Source organism: Suncus etruscus, chromosome 3 (assembly GCF_024139225.1).
Source record: "Suncus etruscus isolate mSunEtr1 chromosome 3, mSunEtr1.pri.cur, whole genome shotgun sequence".
NCBI lineage: Eukaryota > Metazoa > Chordata > Mammalia > Eulipotyphla > Soricidae > Suncus > Suncus etruscus.
The window spans coordinates 62,071,036-62,098,343 of record NC_064850.1 but is presented as its reverse complement, the minus strand read 5'-3'; the positions used below and the strand labels follow the sequence as shown (position 1 = coordinate 62,098,343).

General features: G+C 40.1%; 1 protein-coding gene across 1 annotated transcript in view; it reads left to right on the top strand.

The window, feature by feature from the left end:
* Positions 1–608: 608 nt before the first annotated feature.
* LOC126004334 (uncharacterized) overlaps positions 609–27,308 on the top strand; it is a gene marked incomplete at its 5' end in the record, with an annotated part of 72,276 nt that continues 45,576 nt past the window's right edge. The window contains 2 exons of the mRNA XM_049770782.1: positions 609–1,785; positions 2,774–2,964. Of these exons, the coding sequence (XP_049626739.1) occupies positions 609–1,785; positions 2,774–2,964 (1,368 nt within the window). The remainder of the gene's footprint in view (positions 1,786–2,773; positions 2,965–27,308) is intronic.

Sequence of the window (27,308 nt, the reverse complement as noted above, 5' to 3'; positions counted from 1 at the left end):
AGGCTTCAGTCATTATGGCTTTTGTAGGACAGTCAGCAGCAGATATTAGAAAGAAACTCCAGAGGCTGGAGGATATCCAGGGAAAGACTTTACAAGATCTAGTAAAGGAGGCTGAGAAAGTGTTCAGTAAGAGAGAAACAAAGGAAGAAAGAGAGGAGCGACTAGAAAAGGAGAGAAGAGAGTGGCAGGAGAAGAGAGACAGGGAAAGGAGAGAAGCAGAGGAGAAAGAGAGGGAAGAGAGAGAGAGGAGGGAAGAACGAAAGGACAGAAGAAGGAATAAGGAACTGGCAAGGGTCTTGGCAGTAGCAGTAGACAGATCTAGCACAGGTCAGAAAGGTAGGGACCTGGGCCCACGAAGACGCCGACCCCTGGACAAGGACCAATGCGCTCGCTGCCGCCAGAGGGGACACTGGGCTCGGGAATGCACCCAACCCCCACGATCCCCTCGTAGCACCCAACCCCCACGATCCCCTCAACCTTCAAGGACCCTGGCCCTTGAATCTGAATAGGGGGGTCAGGGCTCCAACCCCCTCCGGGAGCTCAGGGCTAAATTTAAGGTGGAGGGGACTCCCATAGACTTTGAACTTGACACAGGGGCAGTATACTCGGTCCTAAAGAAACCTTTGGGACCCCTCTCTAGTAAGCAATCCTTAGTACAAGGAGCAAATGGAAGTAGCTATCGTTCCTGGACTACTTCCCGGACTATGGACTTGGGGAAAGGAGAAATCAAGCATTCTTTCCTGGTCATACCAAACTGCCCCTCACCTCTAATGGGACGAGACTTGCTAACCAAACTCAGAGCCCAGATAACCTTTGAAGAAACTGGTCCAGAAATTGCTTTTCTTAATCCCAGTGTTCAACCACTTACCACCTCCGTCCTGACCATCAGGGCTGAGGATGAATATAGACTATTTACAAATGACCCCTTGCCAGTTGAAAGCCAAGACACCGACTTTTGGTTGAGACTAGTTCCAGAAGCTTGGGCCGAAACTGCTGGACTGGGGTTGTCTACCTTACAGGCTCCAGTAGTGGTAGAGTTAAAAACTACTGCTGTCCCTGTGAGAGTTAGGCAGTACCCCATGAGTCAGGAAGCGAAAAAAGGCATAACTCCTCATATCCGGAAACTTCTCCAACAAGGGGTCTTAGTAAAATGTCAGTCAGCCTGGAATACTCCATTACTCCCAGTTAAGAAGCCTGGAACCGGGGACTATCGGCCAGTACAGGACCTAAGGGCAGTTAACAGCCAGGTGGAAGTCATCCATCCCACTGTGCCAAACCCATACAATCTTCTCAGCACCTTAAGTCCTGAAAGAGTATGGTATAGTGTATTGGACTTAAAAGACGCTTTCTTCTGCCTGTCTCTACATCCAGCCAGTCAACCCTTATTTGCTTTTGAGTGGAGTGATCCTGAGGCAGGAATTTCAGGCCAACTAACCTGGACCAGATTGCCTCAGGGATTTAAGAACTCCCCTACCATCTTTGATGAGGCCTTGCACCAAGACTTAAGTCTCTTCCGCAGCCAGCACCCCCAGGTAACCCTGCTCCAGTATGTGGACGATATTTTACTTGCAGGAAAAACTGAAGAAGATTGCAAGCAGGCCACTCATAACCTGCTGAAGGAACTTGCTCGGCTAGGGTATAGAGCATCAGCTAAGAAGGCGCAGCTGTGCCAGAGAGAGGTGACGTTTCTGGGATACATGCTACGAGGGGGAAAGCGATGGCTGACGGAGGCCCGGAAGAAGGTCGTGGCACAGATCCCTGCACCTACTACTCGCCGGCAGTTACGTGAGTTTCTGGGGACGGCAGGTTTCTGCCGCCTCTGGATCCCTGGTTTCGCCAACTTGGCAGCCCCACTGTACCCCCTCACAAAAGGGGATGCCAAGTTTGAGTGGACCCATGAATGCCAAAGGGCGTTTGACTCTATCAAAACAGCTCTGCTCACAGCCCCAGCCCTGGCCCTCCCTGATGCTAGCAGGCCTTTTACCTTATATCTAGAAGAGAAAGGGGGAATGGCAAGGGGAGTGCTGACACAGACGCTAGGTCCGTGGAAAAGGCCGGTTGCCTACCTATCAAAGAAACTAGACCCAGTGGCCAGTGGGTGGCCTAAATGTTTGAGGGCAATAGCCGCAGCTGCACTTCTGGTAAAGGATGCAGATAAAAATTTCCTTGGGACAAAAGCTGACTATAATAGCCCCTCATGCTCTGGAAAGTATAATTCGACAGCCCCCCGACCGTTGGCTCTCAAATGCCCGTATTACCCACTATCAGAGCATCCTTCTAGACAAAGGCAGAATAACTATCGGCCTACCTGTGATTCTCAACCCGGCCACCCTGCTCCCTGAAGAGTCAGAGACACCAGTGTTGCATAACTGCCAGGATTTGCTGGCCGAAGAGAGTGGGCTGAGAAGGGACCTACAGGACCAGCCATTAAAGAACCCTGATGTCATATGGTACACAGATGGGAGTAGTTTTCTCCAAGATGGAGAGAGACGAGCTGGGGCTGCAGTGGTGAGTGACCATGACGTTATCTAGTCCAAATGCCTGAAAGAGGGGACCTCTGCTCAGCGAGCTGAGTTGATAGCCCTTACCAGAGCACTAGAAATGGCAGCAGGAAAAAGGGCAACCATCTACACAGATAGCAGATATGCTTTCGGAACTGCCCATGTCCATGGCGCTATCTACCAAAGGAGGGGACTCCTGACATCTGCAGGAAAGGAAATTAAACACAAAGAAGAGATATTGCGTCTTTTATCTGCTCTTCTCCTACCCAAAGAACTGGCGATAGTTCACTGTCCAGGTCATCAAACGGGAAAGGAAACCGTCGCGTCCGGAAACAGAAGAGCTGATGAAGCAGCAAAGGCAGCGGCATCCCGCATGAAGGAGATCCCTGCACTTATTGTTACTGAACCTGACAACCTCCCACCAGTGTCAACAACTGTAGACCCCCTTTCTGAAGAACCAGAGGTAAATCAGTATCTGCAAACTCTTCACCAACTCACCCACTTAGGGGCCAGAAAAATGATGGAGTTAATTAAGGAATGGCCTCGGGTACCAAAACCAGAGAGGCTAAAGGAAATGGCGGAAAAAATTGTAAGGTCCTGCCAACCTTGTCAACTGGTAAATGCCTATCCTACTAAGATGGGAACCGGAAAGAGACTGAGAGGGGAGAGACCAGGCCAACATTGGGAGATTGATTTCACTGAAATCAAGCCTGCCAAATATGGACTAAAGTATTTGCTAGTCTTTGTAGATACATTTTCAGGATGGGTGGAAGCCTACCCATGCAAGAAGGAAACAGCCCAGGTGGTGGCTAAGAAGATATTAGATGACATCTTCCCCAGGTTTGGACTTCCTCAGGTAATTGGGTCAGACAACGGACCAGCTTTTGTGGCCCAGGTAAGTCAGGGATTAGCCAAGACCCTGGGCATAAATTGGAAATTACACTGTTCGTATCGCCCACAGAGCTCAGGGCAGGTAGAAAGGATGAACAGATCTATTAAGGAGACTTTAACCAAATTATCTCTAGAGACTGGCATAGGGGACTGGACTACCCTCCTACCTTCTGCCCTCTTCAGGGCTAGGAATACCCCTTTGCCCTCTTTGTGTAAACTAACTCCTTTTGAAGTGTTGTATGGTGCTCCCCCCCCCCCCGGTGCGAATGCTTTTTGAGCCTTATGATGTTTTCTCTCCCCCCTCCACTCCCTTAGCAGCTCGGCTGGCCGCCATCGCTGCCCTACAAAGCCAAGTCTGGAAAGAACTCAGACAGGCATATGAACCCGGAGAATTGACGGTGCCACATCCCTTCAAGCTGGGAGACCAGGTCCTGGTGAGGCGACATTGCTCGCGGACACTGGAGCCTCGGTGGAAGGGACCCTATGTCGTCCTTCTGATCACCCCTACTGCTGTTAAGGTGGACGGCATTGCCTCCTGGGTTCACGCCTCCCATCTGAAACCTGCCCCTGCTGACCTCAACCGTAATGAGTGGAAAGTGGAGCGCACCGAGAATCCTCTCAAGATTCGAGTCCGGCGAACGCACTCTAGCCCTGATATGCCCTCTGACTCTAACAATGCTCCTCCTGGCACTGGCTGAAGGAGGACTCGATGAGCCCATAAGCCCAGAAGAACTGGTAAAAAAAACTATTTGGAAACCCCTGTGACTGTATGGGAGGCTATCAACTCAACAGTAGGCTCCTGTACACTCGAGCAGTAGACTGTGGAACTAGAATTGCTTACCTCCAGTCCCCTACTTCTTCCCAAGGGGGGGGGAAAACCAGAATGGGTGTGTAGAGAAAAACCTCAACCCTTGCCTCCCTCTTCGGGGGGGAAGTGCCCTGCTGGATGTGTGGAGCTTACTCAAGTTCACTCCCGGTGCTATCGGGAGTATCGAGAGTGTACCAAAAATAACCGGGCATATCTGGTGGCCAGACTCACTGAAACTTACAAGGGGAGCATAGGAGGAAAATGGACAGTTAGTAGCTATAGATCTCCCTATGGAGCCGCAAGTTGCATGGCTGAAGTGGGAGACTTGGTCTGCTGGCCCCTAAAGGCACCCATTCACATCTCGGATGGTGGAGGGCCAACAGACCAGGAAAGAGAAAAAAAGGCCATAGACTGGGCTACAAAGGAAGTGGAGACTAAAATGCCTAAGTGGCCCCGGCACCCCTCCCTCCGACCCCGGATGCCTGCTGAGAAGTTAGATCCAAATACTCATGGCATCCTAGAAGAAACTCACAAACTTCTTAATTTCTCTAACCCTACTCTAGCTGCTGATTGTTGGCTTTGTATGAGAATGGGGGAAAATTGGCCTTTGGCTATCCCTGTCCAACTAGGTAATCTAACCTTTGCTTCTTCTAGCTGTACCTATGTCAAACCCTTTAAGGTAGTCCCTTTTAGCTTTAAATCATCTGTTTGCTATTCGCATAACAGCACCGAATCTGTAGACCTGGGTCAGGTAGGGGCTACTCAGTGTTCAGAAGTCCTACCTGCTCCCTCTAGCCCAGGGTGTTTACCTCCGGGACGGGCATGGATATGTGGTGGAAATTTGGCTTACTCTCTTTTTCCCCAGAACTGGACCGGAATATGCATCCCAGCATTAGTGCTCCCCAACATTGACATCATCCCGGGGACAGAGTCCATCCCCTTGCCTAGCATAGATCTCTTAGGCGGCACCCGACGGTCTCGATGAGCTATAATGTTCCTGCCCCTACTGGTAGGGCTAGGGGTAGCGGGTGGACTAGCAACCGGAAGCGCAGGGCTAGCCATATCAATAGACAAATATAACAAACTCTCGCAAAAATTAATTTCAGATGTGGAGACAGTATATAATTCCATTAATGATGTGCTGGACCAGCTTGACTCCGTGGCTGAAGTGGTATTACAAAATAGGCGGGGGTTAGATTTGATCTTGGCAGAGCAAGGAGGGCTTTGTGTGGCCTTGCAAGAAAAATGTTGTTTCTATACTAACAAGTCAGGAATAGTGCGAGACAGGATCAGACACCATCAAGAGGAGCTTGCCCAAAGAAGAAAAGAGCTATTAGATGGTCCCTTATGGTCCTTATGGGGTGGGATTCTCCCCTATCTAATGCCCCTACTGGGACCCCTTCTGAGCCTTTTACTTCTGGTAGCCATTGGTCCATGCATAATCAATCGGATCACTGCGTTCATACGAGCCCAGGTTGGGGACGTTAAACTTATGGTATTACGTCAACAATATCAAGAATTAGCTCAGGCAGATAATTTTGACCAGGAATATCAGGAAGTGGAGGCCCCTGACCACATTGACTTCTAGGATTAGAAGTTTTACTACAAGAAGTGGGGAGATGAAAAGGAATAAAATCCATGCCATGCCGGGTTTTACTTAGGAAAAGACATGTTTACAAGCTTGTGTCTAGTGAAAAGGAAGTCCCGCCTTTACCCCTACCTCACCCAATGATCCGCGCTATCGGGCCAGAAACCCTACCTCACCAATGGTCTGCGTTATTGTGGCGGAAGTCCCGCCTTTACCCCTACCTCACCCAATGATCCGCGCTATCGGGCCGGAAACCCTACCTCACCAATGGTCTGCGTTATTGTGGCGGAAGTCCCGCCTCTACCCCTACCTCACCCAATGATCTGTGTTATCATGGTGGAAGCCCAGCCCTCAAGGAAGTGCATCATTCTACTTCCTTCTCCTCCCATTTCCCATCTTATATAAGGGGGAACCAGCCGTAGCACGCGGTCTTTCTGGCTTTGCTCTGTGGGAGGAGGCTGTAGACCCTGGTACCAGAATAAAAGAATCCACCTGAGCGTTTGCTTGAGTTGGTCTCCCTTCATTTCTCCGCGACGGAGCAGAATTTGGAATCCTCGGACCGACATCCAGTGATAATCAGGGCTTACTCCTGGATCTGCACTCAGGAACTATGTCTTTAGGTGCTTAAGAGGCCTTATGGGATGCCCAGGATTAAACCTTGTTTGGCCACATGCAAGACAAACAACCAACCCAAGGTACTATCATTGGGGCACCTGTTTCCTTTATTTATAAATTACTTGTAATCTGCCTCAGCATTCTTTGAAAATGGTGTCTCTAAAAGTCTACATTTTTCTGAATTCACTATTCCTAATCAAATCTATTTCACCACAGTAACAGTCAAAGATGATCACCCTGACTCAAGAAGCTTCTAGTATCTGGTGGGAGATGCAGACTTATAACAAAAGTCATGCTACTAAATGAATGATATTTTATTGACTACTTGAGACATTCAGTGTAATAGTAAACCCAAAGAAGACAATGATATTGTGCTTGGGTGCCAAAAAAGAAAGAAAACTGCTTTTTAGCTAGCCTATGAGAGAAAATGGAGTTTTCCAGATTAACAACTGGAGAAAACATCTAAAACTGAGGGGGAACCAGGACCAGACACCTGAAGCCATTGAGAAGTGGAAGCCATTGAGGAAGCATGAGGAGTGGTAGAGTCTGGTAGGATAGACTTGAGATATAGACCTGGTGCAAAACAATAAATGTATGTACATGTATAAACTAAGTGCTCCATAGATTATATATATAAAGTATCATAATATTTTTATATATTAAATGTATAATGAATGTAAAAATTATGATTCCCATTCTGGTTTCTACTGGCCTAAACACTATTTTTTAAGAAAATATCCTAGCGTTGCTCAGGGATAACCTCTATAGAACAAGAGAATCACACATTGCTGGAGATCATGGCCAGGACCTCACTCCTGCTAGGAAAGTGCTCTACCATCTTAGCTGTAGCCCCAGCTCTGAGGTCAATATTTTCTACTGAATTGTTGCTGTTTGCTTATCAGTCCTCCCTTACAATTTTCACTAAATTATTTGAAAAGGTTTTAGAAATGTGAGCCCATCCATACTTTCATTTATTTATTTTTTCATTTATTTTGAATGACCACCTATACATGAGCAAGGTGACATTAAAATTCAGTATTGTTTATACAAATTGCTTCTGAGTAGATCTTTCACAAATATGTTAAAACTGCATTGATATTTAAATATCATTTTCTAAAAAGAACAATGAGTAATCTCTACATTGCCAGTGAAGAGTTCTCACAGAAACAACCATAATTCTCTACATGATTCAGTATTTACTGGCTCAGAACCCTTTTTATAAATGGTTCTGTTTCCTTAAGCAAATTATCTTGCCCTGTTTCTAAATGTCTACTGATATGCATAAATAGGTTAAAAATTAAGTTGTTTTCCTAAGACACAAGATCTCAAGTATCTTGCATTGCAACATGTTCATTGCATATCTCATCATGAGCATGTCGAATACTCATTTCAGTAAAATGCTATACTAGAAATGTATAAGTATATTTTAATTACATCCAAGTGCTAAGCCAATGTATAGCACCCAACCAGACATTTAAAAATACCTGAGTTCCTTTTTCTGAGAAGATACTTGGAAGATGCTGCAGGGAAAGAAAGGTGGAGCAGGGCTCTTAAAGAGGGCAATTTGCAATCCAATTAAAGAGGCAAAGCCAAACCAACTATGAAAAATAACAATACAAACGTTGCATAATAATTATGGTAATAATTTCAGTGTTGTAATAAAGCAGTGTGTTATTATCAGATGCAATGCATATCCCAGATGTATTCAAATTTCAAACAGGGACAATTCAAAGTCAGATAGAATGACTTTGAAAGATAACTTAATTTTCAGAAAAAAAAAAGCTGATGCTATTTATCATCATCTATTAAATCTTTTTATCTATTATGTGGATGGCATTTTATATTTTTACTGTTTTGTGCTGCTTTTTGCACTCCCATTCTTATATAAAATTATAACAACTTCAAAAATCATAATGTTTGGAGTTGGAGATATAGTACAGCTCTAGAGAACTTGCCTTGCATGTAGCTGACCCAGGTTTGGTTCTCTGAATTTTATGTGGTTCCCTGAGCACTTCCAGGAGTAATTCCCAAGTGCAAAGCCAGGAGTAAGCCATGAGCACTTCCAGATTGTGGTTTCAACCCTTCTCCCCCTCAATAATGATGTACACAATGTCCTTTGAAACAAATTTGACTAGCTATTTAGATTTTTCTACCCAAATTACTTAACTGATATCTACAACTCTGAGTAAACAGTTTCCTATCAATTTATTTAGATGGCTGAGTTACTTGTTATGTCACTACACTAATATATGTTCAAATAAAATTCTCTGGATTTCCAGATGAGATCCCGCCTATTGACCGTAACATCTACTGTTCCATAATACAAATAATAGCAGGGTTAGGAGGTTTAAGTGGACTTGAGTTTGCTGATTTATCTATTTATTTTTCAAACTTTTCTCCTTTCTAATGTCAACCCAGCTTGACATTTATCATCCTAATCATGACTGAATTCATTTTTACTTCTAGATTAATTTTGTAGATAAAAATGATTAAAATTGCATAAAGGTTTTGAAATGCAATAATAAGTAATATTTTATTTTAGGACCTGGAGAGACAGCACAGTCAGTGGAATGCTAGCCTTGCATATGGCCAACCCATGATACCCTGCACTCCATATGGTCCCCCAAGCCCATCAAAAGTAAATCTTAAATGCATAATAGGGAGTAAGCTCTAAGCACTACTGAGGTGGCTCAAGAATAAACAAAATATATTTTCAGTATTATCCCTGCAAGAAACAGGCACAGCATATATATAATCTTGTGAGCAATGTTGGGGTGACAGTACCTCTGGAAAATGTCAAAAAAAACCTATTGTTAAAAAAACCCAAAGTTATTCAATTTAAAAATAGCATCTATTTAATCCAGTTGTAATATTTTTTTCTTTTTGAAAAATTGTTGTTTGTAACAATAAACCAATATATGTATTATATTGATTAACATTTGGGATTCAATAATATCTCACTGTGCATTTTATAAACTTGATATACAATTAAAAAACAGAATGTGGGGCTGTCTTACATATGTAAATTTACTTATGTCTATTTTATTATACTTTCATAACTGAGAAGTAATATAACATACACATGATTAGCAAAAATATTAAAACAAAAATAGAATTCCCACATTTAATTTTTGTATATTTACAAATTCTTCATTTGAGGGAAAAACCCAAAATCATAATGCAGACCTAAATGCTAGATATAATCTTAACCAATATGGTGATGGGTTGCTGTCATAAAATCATAAACAAACATTTTGAAATCTGGAGAGCAAATGATTAGGTTTTTAAATAGCTGGGTTTAATAGACGTAATTCCGTTAGATATAGTTGCCAAAGAAATTGTGATTTTTTTAGTGTAGTAGACAAATGATTGTCTTGTATTTGTACACCAGGAAAAGACTCTTCTAATATATGAAGTAATACATGTATCATACAGGAAGGAATTTCATTAGCTAAACAGATTAGTCCCTTCTCACGCCACATAATATAATCTTTTTATCTAGACCAGGTTTTTAGACACAAGTGGAAAGCTTTCTGTTTATATAATTTTTGTGTTAAATCATAAATAAGGGTCAGATTAGTAAGTGTTCTGAAAATATGAATTCATAAGTTTACTGAATACTGTATGGCAAGCAGCATAAAGAATTCCTATGTCTCCTATTTTACTTCTGGCTAGAGTACATGGAGTAAATGGCACATTTACTCTCATCAACATTTACCCTCAGCATCCTGTGGCTAATTTGTAAAAGGAATGAGCACCATGTGAAAGAGTTTGTTTCAGACACATCCTAACCAGTTGAGGAGAGGCTGAGCTGGAATGTGGTTTGGGGGCAAGGATAGATTGGATAGCAGATAGAGTCCTTGCTCTGCATTCAAAGGACCAAGATTTGATCCCTGGCTCAAGAAGTCTGTGCTCATAGTCAAGAGTAAGGCCTGGACAACTTCCAGTATTGGATATTGTCTCAATGCCAAAACAAACAAACAAACCAAAACAAAACTGTGATTTTTTTACTTTCTTATTCAGAGACTGCAACAAAAAATTTAGACTTCAATGGAGAGTTTCTCAAATGCAAGGCCTTATTGCTTACTATGGGTCCCTAAGATAATCTAAAAGGGCCATAAGTAAAAATTACCTAAATGGGAGGCTACATCATAAACTAAAGAATCAAGTGGTAGAAGAGCCTGGGAAAAGACACATGGAAAGCAAACATTTCAGAGGGGGGCCACTGTTAAAAAAAAGAAACATTGTTCTTAAGGACAGATTTATCTACATTATCTGCTGCTACTGTCAGTCAACACCCCAAACAACACTGAGATTTGGTCAACAGTATTATCAATTTATAGCAAAAATGTTCCCTGCTTCTATTGCAGTTAGAAGGGGACTATAGGCTTTTTGTTTTTAAAAGTAATATTGCTGTAAGTCTTGATTTTGCTTTGATTTTTGTTCTACTTGGAAGCTCACCACAGACCATGTCTTTGTTGAAGAGTTCACTCTCCATGGAGAGAGAATATAAAAGGAGACAATCACCTTTCATACAACAGGACATCACATTCTCTTCAGGACAATTAACATATAGTCTCACGGATAGCACAGGGATATAAGTACAGACACAAAATCATGACAATATAGCGACAGGAAATGACCAATTCTATTGATGTTGGAAATTTTCAAGTATTGAGTGATGTTTAAAATAAATAAGACTAGTAGAAACAGAAAATTTTACAATTTTCTTTTTTTCTCTTTTTTTTCTTTTTTTTTAATTGAGGGCTTTCTTTTTTTTTTATTTTCCTTCACAATCTTTTTTTTATAATGCAATGTATTGTATATAATAATATATTGTATATACATTGTATTCCATTATTGAATAACAATATTTTTTTTCTTAACACCACCCATCACCAGTGCAACATTCCCATCACCAATGTCCCAAGTCTCCCTCCTCCCCACCCGACCCCCGCCTGTACTCTAAACAGGTTCTCAATTTCCCTCATACATTCTCATTATTAGGACAGTTCAAAATGTAGTTATTTATCCAACTAAACTCATCACTCTTTGTGATGAGCTTCCTGAGGTGAGCTGGAACTTCCAGCTCTTTTCTCTTTTGTGTCTGAAAGTTATTATTGCAAGAATGTCTTTCATTTTTCTTAAAACCCATAAATGTGTGAGACCATTCTGCGTTTTTCTCTCTCTCTCTGACTTACTTCACTCAGCATAATAGATTCCGTGTACATCCATGTATAGGAAAATTTCATGACTTCATCTCTCCTGACAGCTGCATAATATTCCATTGTGTATATGTACCACAGTTTCTTTAGCCATTCGTCTGTTGACGGGCATCTTGGTTGTTTCCAGAGTCTTGCTATGGTAAATAGAGCTGCAATGAATATAGGTGTAAGGAAGGGGTTTTTGTATTGTATTTTTGTGTTCCTAGGGTATATTCCTAGGAGTGGTATAGCTGGATCGTATGGGAGCTCGATTTCCAGTTTTTGGAGGAATCTCCATATCGCTTTCCATAAAGGTTGAACTAGACAGCATTCCCACCAGCAGTGGATAAGAGTTCCTTTCTCCCCACATCCCCGCCAACACTGTTTATTCTCATTCTTTGTGATGTGTGCCATTCTCTGTGGTGTGAGGTGGTATCTCATCGTTGTTTTGATTTGCATCTCCCTGATGATTAGTGATGTGGAGCACTTTTTCATGTGTCTTTTGGCCATCTGTATTTCTTCTTTGTCAAAGTGTCTGTTCATTTCTTCTCCCCATTTTTTGATGGGATTAGATGTTTTTATCTTGTAAAGTTATGTCAGTGCCTTGTATATTTTGGAGATTAGCCCCTTATCTGATGGGTATTGGGTGAATAGTTTCTCCCACTCAGTGGGTGGCTCTTGTATCTTGGGCACTATTTCCTTTGAGGTGCAGAAGCTTCTAAGCTTAATATATTCCCATCTGTTAATTTCTGCTTTCACTTGCTTGGAGAGTGCAGTTTCTTCCTTGAAGATGCCTTTAGCCTCAATGTCCTGGAGTGTTTTACCTACGTATTGTTCTATATATCTTATGGTTTTGGGGCTGATATCGAGGTCTTTAATCCATTTGGATTTTACCTTCGTACATGATGTTAGCTGGGGGTCTAAGTTCAATTTTTTGCAAGTGGCTACCCAGTTGTGCCAACACCACTTGTTGAAGAGGCTTTCTTTGTTCCATTTAGGATTTTTTTGCTCCTTTATCAAAAATTAGGTGATTGTATGTCTGGGGAACATTCTCTGAGTATTCAAGCTTATTCCACTGATCTGAGGGCCTGTCCTTATTCCAATACCATGCTGTTTTGATAACTATTGCTTTGTAGTAAAGTTTAAAGTTGGGGAAAGTAATTCCTCCCATATTCTTTTTCCCAATGATTGCTTTAGCTATTCGAGGGTGTTTATTGTTCCAAATAAATTTTAAAAGTGCCTGGTCCACTTCTTTGAAGAATGTCATGGGTATCTTTAGGGGGATCGCATTAAATCTGTACAGTGCTTTGGGGAGTATTGCCATTTTAATGATGTTAATCCTGCCAATCCATGAGCAGGGTATGTGCTTCCATTTCCGCGTGTCCTCTCTTATTTCTTGGAGCAGAGTTTTATATTTTTCCTTGTATAGGTCCTTCACATTTTTAGTCAAGTTGATTCCAAGATATTTGAGTTTGTGTGACACTATAGTGAATGGAGTTGTTTTCTTAATGTCCATTTCTTCCTTATTAGTATTGGTGTATAGAAAGGCCATTGATTTTTGTGTATTAATTTTGTAGCCTGCCACCTTGCTATATGAGTCTATTGTTTCTAGAAGCTTTTTGGTAGAGTCTTTGGGGTTTTCTAAGTAGAGTATCATGTCATCTGCAAACAGTGAGAGCTTGACTTCTTCCTTTCCTATCTGGATTCCCTTGATATCCTTTTCTTGCCTAATCGCTATAGCGAGTACTTCCAGTGCTATGTTGAATAGGAGTGGTGAGAGAGGACAGTCTTGTCTTGTGCCAGAATTTAGAGGAAAGGCTTTCAGTTTTTCTCCATTGAGGACAATATTTGCCTCTGGCTTGTGGTAGATGGCCTTAACTATATTGAGAAAGGTTCCTTCCATTCCCATCTTGCTGAGAGTTTTGATCAAGAATGGGTGTTGGACCTTGTCAAATGCTTTCTCTGCGTCGATTGATATGATCATGTGATTTTTATTTTTCTTGCTGTTGATGTTGTGTATTATGTTGATAGATTTACGGATGTTAAACCAGCCTTGCATTCCTGGAATGAAACCTACTTGATCGTAGTGGATGATCTTCTTAATGAGGCATTGAATCCTATTTGCCAGGATTTTGTTGAAGATCTTTGCATCTGCATTCATCAGCGATATTGGTCTGTAATTTTCTTTTTTTGTAGCATCTCTGTCTGGTTTAGGTATCAAGGTAATGTTGGCTTCATAAAAGCTATTTGGAAGTTTTCCTGTTTTTTCAATTTCATGAAAGAGTCTTGCCAGGATTGGTAGTAGTTCCTCTTGAAAGGTTTGAAAGAATTCATTAGAAAATCCATCTGGGCCTGGGCTTTTGTTTTTGGGCAGACATTTGATTACTTTCTTAATTTCCTCAATAGTAATGGGTGTGTTTAGATATGCTACATCCTCTTCATTCAATCGTGGAAGATTATAAGATTCCAAAAATTTATCCATTTCTTCCAGGTTTTCATTTTTAGTGGCATAGAGTTTCTCAAAGTAGTTTCTGATTACCCTTTGAATCTCTATCATATCAGTAGTGATCTCTCCTTTTTCATTCCTAATACGAGTTTTCAAGTTTCTCTCTCTTTCTTTCTTTGTTAGTTTTGCCAGTGGTCTATCAATCTTGTTTATTTTTTCAAAGAACCAACTTCTGCTTTCGTTGATCTTTTGGATGGTTTTTCTGGTTTCTACTTCATTGATTTCTGCTCTCAGCTTTGTTATTTCCTTCTGCCTCCCTATTTTTGGATCCTTTTGTTGAGCACTTTCTAATTCTATGAGCTGCGTCATTAAGCTATTCAGGTATGCCCCTTCTTCTTTCCTGATGTGTGCTTGCAAAGCTATAAATTTTCCTCTCAGTACTGCTTTTGCTGTGTCCCATAGGTTCTGATAATTTGTGTCTCCATTGTCATTTGTTTTCAGGAAGGTTTTGATTTCCTCTTTGATTTCATCTCGGACCCACTGATTATTCAGTATGAGGCTATTTAACTTCCAGGTGTTAAAATTTTTCTTCTGTGTCCCTTTGTAGTTTATATATAATTTTAGGGCTTTTTGGTCAGCAAAGGCAGCCTGCAAAATTTCTATCCTCTTGATATTATGGAGGTATGTTTTGTGTGCTAACATGTAGTCTATCCTAGAGAATGTCCCATGTACATTAGAGAAAAATGTGTATCCAGGCTTCTGGAGGTTGAGTGTCCTGTATATATCTACTAGGCCTCTTTCTTCCATTTCTCTCCTCAGGTCTAATATATTTTTGTTGGGTTTCAGTCTGGTTGACCTGTCTAGTGTTGACAATGCCGTGTTGAGGTCTCCCACAATTATTGTGTTGTTATTGATATTATTTTTCAGATTTGTCAACAGTTGTATTAAATATTTTGCTGACCCCTCATTCGGTGCATATATGTTTAGGAGGGTGATTTCTTCCTGCTGTACATATCCCTTGATTAATACAAAATGTCCATCTTTGTCCCTTACAACTTTCCTAAGTATAAAGTTTGCATCATCTGATATTAATATGGCCACTCCTGCTTTTTTTTTTTTGGGTGTTGTTTGCTTGGATGATTTTCCTCCAGCCTTTTATTTTGAGTCTATGTTTGTTCTGACTATTCAGGTGCGTTTCTTGTAGGCAGCAGAAGGTTGGATTGAGTTTTTTGATCCATTTAGCCACTCTGTGTCTCTTAACTGGTGCATTTAGTCCATTGACATTGAGAGAAAGAATTGTCCTGGGAGTTAGTGCCATCTTTATATTAAAGTTTGGTGTGTCTGTTGGTAAGCCTTGTCTTAAAGTATGCCGTTCAGTTTTTCTTTTAAGAATGGTTTTGAGTCTGTGAAGTTTTTGAGCTGTTGTTTTTCTGTGAAACTATGTATTGTTCCTTCAAACCTGAAAGTGAGTTTTGCTGGGTGCAGTATTCTAGGCGAAGCATTTATTTCATTGAGTTTTGTCACTATGTCCCACCACTGCCTTCTGGCCTTGAGTGTTTCTGGTGACAGGTCTGCAGTAAATCTCAAGGATGTTCCCTTGAATGTAATTTCTCTTTTCGATCTTGCTGCTTTCAGAATTCTGTCTCTATCTATGGGATTCGTCATTGTGACTAGGATGTGTCTTGGGGTGTTTTTTCTGGGGTCTCTTTTAGTTGGCACTCTTCGGGCATGCAGGATTTGATCACATGTATTCATTATCTCTGGTAGTTTCTCTTTAATGATGTTCTTGACTGTTGATTCTTCCTGGAGATTTTCTTCCTGAGTCTCTGGGACTCCAATGATTCTTAAGTTGTTTCTGTTGAGCTTATCATAGACTTCTATTTTCATCTGTTCCCATTCTTTGAGTAATTTTTCCATTGTTTGATCATTTGCTTTGAGGCTTTTTTCCAATTTCTTCTGCTGTATGTAATTGTTATGTATCTCATCTTCCAGTGTACTGATTCTATCCTCAGCTGCTGTTAACCTGTGGGAAATCTCAAGCATGTTTTTCTTCAATTCATCTACTGAGTTTCTCAGACCTGTTATTTGATCTGAAATTTCTGTTTGGAGTTTTCTCATTTCTATCTTCATATTCTCCTGATTCTTTTTAGTTTTCTCTTCTATACTTTGTTTGAGTTCTTTGAACATGTTCCATATTGCAACTCTAAACTCCTTATCTGAGAGACTGACTAGGTGGTTGGTCATGTTCAAGTCATCAGAGTTGCCATCTTCATTCTCTATGTCTGGCACTGGCCCGTGTTGTTTCCCCATTGTCACACTAGTACTGCGTGTTTTTCTACGTGTTGTGATTGTATTCATCGGCTAAATGCTGTGCACTGTCACGAAGGGGAGCGGAGCAACCGTGCTCCTCTGGCTTCTCCCTTTCTGGGCATGTCAACTCACCTCCACGGAAGGCTCACAGGAAGGCAGGCTGGCAGATGGGCCGCACCCAGGATGAAATCAGGCCAAAAATGCAAAACAGCAGAGTAGAGAGGCAGAAGTGTGCTGGCATCTGAGATCCAGCGAAGTTCAGTGGCTCCTCCCTTTCTGGGCGTGTCACAGGAAGGCAGGCTGGCTGATGAGCCGCACCAAGGGTGAAATCAGGCCGAAAATGCAGGACAGCAGAGTAGAGAGGCAGAAGGGTGCTGGCATCTGAGATCCAGCGAAGTTCAGTGGCTCCTCCCTTTCTGGGCGTGTCGACTCACCTCCACGGAAGGCTCACGGGAAGGCAGACTCCCCGGAAAGTTCACAGGAAGGCAGGCTGGCTGATGAGCCGCACCAAGGGTGAAATCAGGCCGGAAATCACAATTTTCTTTTAAAAATAAGAAATTAAATCTTGGGGCCAGAGAGGTCGCGCTAGAGATAAGGTGTCTGCCATGCAAGCCCTAGCCAAAGAAGGACCACGGTTTGATCCCCCGGCATCCCATATCGTACCCCCAAGCCAGGGGTGATTTCTGAGTGCTTAGCCAGGAGTAACCCCTGAGCATCAAACAGGTGTGGCCCAAAAAACAAAAAAAAAATCAAATCTTTTTAAGTATTGAATGTGCTGTATTTTTTATTTCAATCAGGTTTTTCTATGGTGTAACTCAACTAATTTCAGATATATTGTCTTAATTCTCTTCACAGTTTCCTTGTACAAAATGTTGCTTTATTTTGGGGGTCACATTTGGCAGCACTCTCAGGGATATTTCTGGAGATGTTTAGGAGACCATATGCAGTGTGGGGGTGTTGAATCAGGATCAGCAGTATGTAAGGTAATTACCATAACCCTTATTATCCTAGACTTACTATCATATACTTGATATCCTATATTTAATATCCTGTACTTACTACCCTGTATAGTACCAAAACCTAAAACATTACTTCTAAACAAAAAAATCAAACTAACCTGAGCTTGTATTCTATCACTACCAATTCTAAGATTAGGCAATTTAAAGCAATGTACTTAAATTTTCTAAATTGAGTTTTTTTTAACATCAATAGTAATAGCTACATCATAGAATTATTCTAAAATCTCTACAAGGTAAGCCATAGGAAATACTTGGCACTTTTTGTTTGTTTATTTGTTTGTTTTGGGCCACACCCAAACGTCAGGCTTTACTCCTGGCTCTGAGCTCAGAAATCGCTCCTGGCTGGGGGACCATATGAGATGCCAGGGGATCAAACCACTGTCAGTCCTAGGTCAGCCATGTGCCACTGCTCTGGCCCCAGCACATATTTTGAGACTGGAAAGTACTCACTGATAAATTACTATTGAGAAAGCATTTGCCTGATGGGAACATTAGCACCGAGTGGTAAGGCACATGGCCAACACAGAATGAACCCTGGTTCCAAGCCTGGCATCCCTTATGATTCCCCAATCCTGCCAGGAGATACTTCTGAGCACAGAGCCAGGAGTAACCCCTGAGTACCGTGGGTGTGACCCACCCCCACCCCCAAAAAATAGAAGGCATCTGCCAATGGCCTGGAAAGTCTTTTTCCCATAATTATCCTGCTAGGAGAATTAATAAATATCAGCACTTTTAGGATACTTTATTTTTCATTAGTTGTTGATGGATCAACATCAAAATCCTCATCTATTCTGATATTCTGTGGGCAATATCTGCAGATTTTAACTGAGAGCTAAAAGCAGCTGTACAGACCCAGACTTACCACAAATATTCTCTGAGTCAGCTCATTGTTACCAAAAACCTTTCAGTTTTGAGATTATGTACTCAGCACTTAACCTCCCAGTGAAAGCTGTAAGAACAAACCAAAAAATTATGTAAATTGCTATTGATAGGTCCAATATTTGTTATGAGCTATTGTCATAGTTGACTTTTATTTTATTAACAGAATTAATGTAACAGAATATGTGATCCCTAGGTATGTCTGGCTGAATCACTAAAGGGGTTGTTAGGTAACACCTGTCCTAAAATGCTTCCCAGAGAATCAAAGAGAACAAGCATAAAATGGCACAGTACAGGCCCTGGGCAGATTTAAGATACAAGGTTTAAATTCTGAAGTAATCTCTAAAGCCCTTGATATAAAGCAATTTGTGATTTTTCGAGGGAACAAAGTTGATCACTCTGACACTCAGAATATGATGTGTTGGAATAAGTTGCTTCTCAGGCAAGTGAATATAATAAAAACTAAGCAGCTTCTGGCTTTATTACTTGCTCTTCAGCCCCATATATCAATTTATTCTCTCCAAGGGACTAAAGAGGTTATTTGGTATTTCTGATTATTCTAGTTTAATTACATTGTGCAAAAAATAAATTAAGAGATTCAGTGAGATCTAAGGGTAGCATCTTTTTGCAACTGCATGCTATATTACATCTTTCAAAGAGTGAAGAACTTTATGAGATAGTATGAAATTACTTTCCAAAGACACCACTAATTTCTAAATTTGAAATATGCTATTATACTGTTAGCATTGATACCTATACTCACACTATTTTTAATGCAACGATGCCAATATGATGAGACTTTTATAATATACACTGTAAATTTACTTATAAGTATATTAGAAATCAAATATCTTATTCTATTGACCAGAAATGCATCTCTATTGAAGATGTATTAACGAAGTCCTATCACTTAAGTTGGGACTACTCAATCAAAAATAGTTAAGATTGAACTAACCCCTTCCTGGAGCAGGATTTTTAGCCGGCACGGGTGGGCAACTGGCAGACCTCCACATGTGCCAGGGACCTCTTGGCCCAGCCTAGGGTAGGGGGGCCCGGACCTGGGTCACCCAACCCCCACTCCCCCTTTCCTCCGGATCTCCAGGTGGGTTCCTGGGAGGAGCTGATGAGGCACCCTGGGTTTTCCCCACTCCCAGGCCAGGTCCGAAGACTGGCTTAGGGTGGGGCTTAAATCCCTGTCCTTCAGGCTTGGGAGGGTCTCCCTCCCTTCCTGGAGCAGGATTTTTAGCCGGCTTGGGCGGGCAACTGGCAGACCTCCGCATGTGCCAGGGGCCTCTTGGCCCGGCCTAGGGTAGGGGGGCCCGGACCTGGATCACCCAACCCCCCTCTCCCCCTTTCCTCCACATCTCCAGGTGGGTTCCTGGGAGGAGCTGATGGGGCACCCTGGGTTTTCCCCACTCCCAGGCCGGCTCCAGAGGTTGGCTTAGGGGGTGGAGTTTGATCTGGGGGTGGCAGATAGCTGCTCAGCTATACTCAGGCTGTCACTGGCAATTTCATACCAGTCTACATTTTGCAAACCGCGCGGGGGCTAGCGCTCCCACACGAACATATACTCCTCCCAACCATCAGTACCCCAGATTTACCCTTCTTAACTTCAGTAACACACAGTTCTAATTTTTGACCAAAGACATACAGTAGATCTAACAAATCCCAGAACTATTTAGAAGGACACAAATTGAACACATATTGAACACATATATCTTTTGAATATTTTATGGGTATTTTCTTTAACTGCTGTAACTCTCTAAATATTCTTCTACCATGATGTTTCTATCCACTTTTCATCTTGTCTTTTCTTTGTAAGCTGTTCAGTAAGGATTGTTGGTGGAACTGTCCCTCAGTTTGATGCCTATGATTGAACTATGTCATGGAAATTGCTGGTCTTGTTCCTATTGCCTCCAGATGCACCAATAACACTTCATGGCATTGATCCTTGTTTGCATAGACACATTAAAATGGGAAAAACATTATACATATAGTTAAGTTCTTATCTAATAAATCTCAGTACAATGTACCTTACACCCTGAACATTGATATAATGACCTGGCACAGGCCTCAGAAGAATGAGCATCCTCCATTCACGCCAGAACCAGGCAAGCTATCTATGAAACATCCAAGGTCTTTTATAGCAACCTGCTATACAGGACATGGTTCTCTCTAGTGCCCCTTAAGTGTGAGGTGAAACGAGAGGATGCTCTGCACCATCCTGACTGCAATATGGGATATGCAGACTCCAGGATCTTTAATACAGAAGCATGATACCAACAACAGAGACTATGTAAGGAATGGAGGTGTATTGCCACTACAGACGATGACTTGAATTGGACAAACTAGTTTGCCTGGAGCCTAGAGTCAGTCCTGTGCCAGGAAACTTCAGGGGTAGGGTCTCCTTGTATTTAGACCATAATTTTTCTTTCCATGTCCCTTATATTTTGGTGGGCCTATGCAAACAAATGCCACTTTAACACCGTTTTTTACTATGTTCCCTTGACTCCAATCCTTAAAAAAAAAACAACCCACTAAAACTTTTGAGGTTAACTTAAACTAGTAAGCATGTGCATGGAACTAGATAAATGTACTTTGCCCTCAATGTTCAAGGAGTTACATAAGTCTAATATCTTTAGATTATATTGTGTGCTGCTAAGAAATAGTATGTACTACAACTGGGGATTTGAGGGACAAAGTAATTGTATTGTACATGGGTTCAGTTTTGTTTTTCTTAATGTTCTTTGGCTGAAACTTCAAGGCTGGGATATCATCGATGGGACTACCGAGAATTCTGTTTATGGGTGATTGGGCTTCCACTGTAACTTTACCCTGTCCTCTTTCTTTGCATCTTTGTTGTCATAATTAAAATTAAAAACAAAAAGATTAAACTAACCATTTTTTAATATTTTGCACACTTCCAAAATTGACCTATTTACTGTTCATACTATTTTTAGACGATGTTGGCTATTTTGGCATGGGGGGGTCACACCCAGCTATGCTCAGGGGTAATTCTTGGGCTTTGCACTTAAGAATCACACCTGAAGGTGCTTGAGGGATCACCTGGGATATCAGAGATCAAATACAGATATATTATGTGCAAATCAAGTGCCTCACTATTGCTCCTGTACCTATAAAATATTTTTATATTTACACAATGCTATAATTAGCAAGAATACTTACAATTATTTGACAAAGACACATAATTGAGTGTTTATTCCTCAAATGAATTTTAATTACTTTGTGGCTCTGTCCATCAAGTAATGAGAAGTCTATGAGGTAGCTTTTCTCTCCTAAGGCTTGTCATTTCTATGAGCTGACTCTAAATGATCTAAGATAGTTGACCACCAATTCCACATACTTGTCACCAAGAAGAAGAAAATATGGCAAAGAAAAATACATGCCTTAAAGCATGACCTTGAAGTTGCATACATTATGCCTATTTATATTTTATTGACCAAAATATCCTAAATTTGTAAATAAACAAAAGAAATGACTGAATCATCCATTGCATATATGTCTTAAATACAGGAGAATCTTTGTTCATTTATAGCCTGAAAAATCTGTTCACAACGTGGCCTTTAGAAAAGCCATGAAGTTGGAGGATTAATATCACCTAGCTTAAGATCTCAATATGAGTCATAAAAGAGCAAGTAAGTTAGTAAATTAGATTTATTCATGTACTGTTTTCTAGAAATTTCTTTATCCACATTAATTTTCTCAAATATGTTTCTGAAAAATATTTGAAAAAGCTTTAAAATGAACTTATAAAAATTACTTCCAAGCAAAGTATTTAAAAGGAAAGGTGAGGGCCAAAGCAGTGGCACAAGCGGTAAGGCTTTGCCTTGCACATGTAAACCTCCTGGTGTCCCATATGGTCCCTCAAGCCAGGAGCGATTTCTGAGTGCATAGCCAGGAGTAACCCCTAAGTGTTATTTGGTGTCGCCCAAAAAGCAAAAAAAAAAAAAAAAAAAAAAAAAGAAAAGAAAAGAAAGAAAGAAAAGAAAAGAAAAGAAAGGTAAATACTGTGGAAGTTTAATATTAAAGTTATAAAGGCAAGATGAAGGAAAGAATAATTAGAGAATGGGTAATAGCTGTTGAATTATCTGGAAGACTATCAAAATATTCAGTAGTGATGAAAATATTCTTAAAAGTAAATTTAACTAAAGGCCTTTCATTGATTTTAGAACAATATTGTTAATCTGATATTTTTAGTTCTTATCAACATTTTGTGTATTGATAGTTATATTCAATATAAGGTCAAAAATTCTACCCACTCTGTCTCATAAAAATAATGGAAACCATTGGTTAGTGGAAAATAACCCCACATTCTGTAAGCTTAAACTCAAGCTCTCTCTTTCTTTTACTTTCTATATTTCTACTGACAACCTCCCCCCCCCCCCAACATTCTCTCCTAAGGAGTGAGCAGTAAAGTTCAAAGTACATAAAATAATAATTGTAACTCAGGTTTTTATGCAGTGGTCAGATCTTATCAAAACCCAGTTTTTACTTTTATGTCTTCTTAAATTTAGAGTTGAAGAGAAGGAGTTCAGGGTGTGGAGAAGGGCTGGTCTCTTCACAGCATTCCATTCACATGAACAATGAAGGTTTGACATGATGTGGCTGCTAACTTACCAGGTGGGAAAGGTGTTGTCAACTCTCCATTTGACAGGCTTTGAATTATTCTCTCTTGAAACCTATTCAAGTGATCCTGGGGCAGTGGGTGTGCGGAGATGGTGGTGAGGGACAAATTAACAATCATTTAATCTTTCTTTTCTAAATCTATGTTCTTCTTAAATAGTGTAATGGTACATCTTTAACAATGGAGACTAAGTTTTGGTTATTATTGTTATTTTTAACTTAAACTAGTAGCTAATGTTGTGGGAGGCAGAAAAGATGATAAATCAGGCAGGGCACTAGCCTAGCATGTGGCTCACGCAGGTTTAATCCTGGACACCAAATATGGTTCCCTGTTTCTCTTCATGATTAATTTCCTAAAATCAGAACCAGAAGTAAGTCCTGATCACAGTTGGTTGTGACCCAGAAAACAAAACAAATGAAAATAAATAAAATAAAAATATAATCGTAGCTATGCTATGTTTACTTTGTTATGTTACCGATGTTTGTTATAGTTTTCATGTGTATACTGAGTTCACAAAATCAGTGTCCACAAATCAAATGCACAAATTAAATTGCTAGATGATATTTATTAGATAGTAGTTGAGGTAAAAAAAAATTTCAGACATAATAAGTAGCACTTTTTGGAGCCAGAGTGACTGTAAAATGGACACGACATACTGTTTGTTTTGCATACTGCTGACCTAGGAACAATCATAGTATGTACCCCCATCTGGTCCCCTCAGCCCAATCAGGGATGATCCCTGAGCACAAATGGTTGTGTTCCAATGCAATATAATAGCATTTTTCTCTATAGTATTTTAATACACATATATAAAAAGAAAACTTGGACAGATTCACACCTAATTTCAGAAAAATATTCAAAACAAACTACTAAAAATTGCATTAAGTACACTGGTCTTCTGACTGAAAACTGAGAAGCATTTAGGAGTGAGACAGCTGAGTGCCCTCCCTGCGAAAGCCCCAGCAGCTTCACTCACATCCCACTGCCTCTACCACGTAAAAAAAGCCAACAGCTCAACTTCACGCTTCACATCTAATCTCTGAAGAGTCATAAAACTAATGAAAATTCTAGGTACATAGGTTTTCAGGCTGAAATATTAGGTCCATTGTTGACATCCTGGAGCTTTCTTACACCAACTACTAATCATACATAAATCAGCTCAGCATCTCTTCATATTAGATGTCAAATTGATAATTTCCTACATTCCCCACTGAAGAAACCCTAATGTCTTATCTAAAACAATTAGAACAGCAGTGTGGCCTCCTTTTTCCTCTCAATATAATGTATTGTAAGTTCAGTGATTTTTTTAAAAGTGTAAATAGCTTAATATCCGAGCTCTACTTAAAGATCAGCTGATGCTTCTCAATATGAATGGAATAAGATGCAGTGAAATCCCTCACTTTACCTATAAGATCTTAAAAGAGTTACACTCCTATATTTCCAACTACATCTTTAATTACTTTTGCCTCATCAGTCTACTCAGGAACTTGGGACCTTCTGTTTGTTTTTAAAACACACAAAGCTGGGACCGGCGGTGGCGCTAAAGGTAAGGTGCCTGCCTTGCCAGCGCTAGCCTTGGACGGACCGCGGTTCGATCCCCCGGTGTCCCATATGGTCCCCCAAGCCAGGAGCAACTTCTGAGCGCATAGCCAGGAGTAACCCCTGAGCGTTACTGGGTGTGGCCCAAAAACCAAAAAAAAAAACAAAAACAAAAACACACAAAGCTTATTTTTCACCAGGTTATTTATCCTTCTACATGAGTTATTTTATCTGCAAAGGAACTGGGATAGTCCCTTTATATTTTTTAGTTTTCAATTCTTGGACATCTTGTAGAAGTATTCCCTGACTTTCTCTCACAAAATCGGTTGATCAATAGTTAAAAGAGTCATTATATAATGTTCTCCATACTGTTATACAAATAATCAGAGAATTGAGTTTTCAGGTGCATAGTCTTTCATCTTTAAGAGAATAGGAGATTGATTGGAAGTTACAAATATATAATGTGGAAAGAGTATATATTCTGAGTTAAACTGAAATTAAATTCTAGCTCTTTGACTTGAAGGCTTTGAGAAAATTACTTAACACATTCTGAAACTTATTTCCTCTCTATAAAATGTGTATAAAACAATGAAAAGTATGAATTTGTTATAAGAATTTATATGTACATATCTGGAATATAGTAGTCACATAATTGGTGCTAGATTTTCATTTTCATTTGTTTCTTTTCTTCACACATATGCTCAGTGTTCTAAATATGTTGCTTGAATATGTTGTAATTCTCTGAAGGAACAAAGTAACTAGTTTATAACACATGGCTAATTCAGTGAATATAACAGTGGTGCCCAGTTATTCTAGCAAAGACATTTGTCAAAGTCACCACAACCAAATTAACTTCCAGACTGAGTCATACCCAAAATAAATAAAAATTTAAAAGGTGCAAAATTATCTTATTGAGTGGACCAACATTTTAAGTAGTTGAAAGGAATTTAAAATAGTCAAATCATATAAGGCTTTTCCTATATATTTATTTTTTTAAAAAATATATAGAGGAACCCAGGCATTGAGCCAAGTGCTGTACATATTCCATTATAACAAAGGACAGCAAGGTTCTCTCACCTATATGTTAGAGTACCATATTATCTTATAATTAAAAAAATTTATCAATTACCATTTATATTCCTTATCACAAATGATAAACTTTATTTTAGGAAATTCTTTATTTGAATCCCATTTCTACTTTACCATCATTTATTAAGTCATATAGTGCTTGTCTGTGTCTTGCTTTTTAGAAACTCCTATTTTTATCTAGGGTCCCTTCAACTCTAAAGTACTGTAATACTAATAATCTGTGAAATTCTATCTTTCAGAGTCTGAAGTTAGAATGATTAGAGCCTGAAGTTAGAATGATTTCAGTTAAGATCTCCTTCAGGGGTTAGAGAGATAGCTCAAATAATTGAGGCAATGCTTCACATCCAAAAGCACCAGATGCATGGTCTGATCCCCTGAGCACTGCCTGGGGTGATCCCAAAGCACTGCAGGGTATAGTCTGAAAAGCTAAAACAAACACACACAAAGAACTACCTCACTTTTTAATATGTATTGCTTTAGTTCTATATATCTCCACATCTATATCAGCTGTCAAGCATTTGATAGTTTTATCATTGTGTATTTTCCATATTAATATCTGGAACTGAGTTGAAAAGATGAAATCCATTTGGAACACAATTGCTATATATATATATATATATTTTTTTTTTTTTTTTTTGCTTTGTCCTAGATTTACCAAATCTTATTTTCCCCTCTAAATTTGGGAAAACACAAATGTCTATGTTAGAGACATTACAACATCAAGAACATTCTCTCTTACCCTCCAAAACTATAACCAAGGTTCATTCCTGTAAGGATAGTTGTCAGGGTGCAAATATTGCTCTCTTTTAAATAATAAGTTATTTTCCCCAAAACATACACCTGCTCTCATCATTAGCATTATCTCCTTTGATTATCCCAGATGATTCCTTTTGCACAGTTCAAATGTATTACTCTTCTTCGAGATCATTGTCAAGCAGACGCTATGGCTCATTCTCTAATGGTTAAAGAAAAATATTTTAAGTAGAGACTTGGTATCCAGGTTACATCTTGATAATTACTTCAGAACGGCGAGTTAAAAATGGCAGATGGAATGTTGTTGTTTTTCTTTTTCCTCCCCATCTCCCTTTCTTCCCTTACATTGTCAGGGGGCTCCCTCCATTCAGATGGCAGGACGGTTCTGAATGAAGGCAGACCTGCACCTTCAGGAGCTGTCTCTCCAGTTCAATTATGGCGCTTTAGTGGGGCTAATTAGCATTCCTCAGAGCCAGAGCTCTTGAGTGACAGGTAACCATGGAGAGTCACACTCCTGTAGGTGATCTGCAAGCGTCTAGCTTTTCTTTTTAATTAAAAATTAGAAAAGGCTTAAAGAAAAAGCATTGCATTTACCGGTGTCTGCTGTTAGCCCAAGGTTGCCAGGCTGGAAAGAATAACAATCATGTCAGAAGAAAAACTGGTACGATTTCAAAAGGAATAAAGAAAAATATCAGGATAGTCTGATACAGGAAACATGTTTATTGTTCTCTTCAAGAACAGATACCCCAAAGGAAAATACAAAAAGGCAAAAGATCATCTGCTCTGCTCCTGAGAGTCCATTTAGAGAACAATGCTCTCCTCTTTCAATTTTGAGAAATAATATAGCATTTAGTAACAATACGACTTTTCATTTAGAAAGTGGTAGAATTAGAACTCTGTAATCAGTATGTAGTTAATATTGAATAATACATATCTGCAATGTTGACTCCTGATGATGAGAAATATTATCATAAAATTAAAAGATATTAATAGCCTTCCTTAAAATTTCAATCTTAATTCA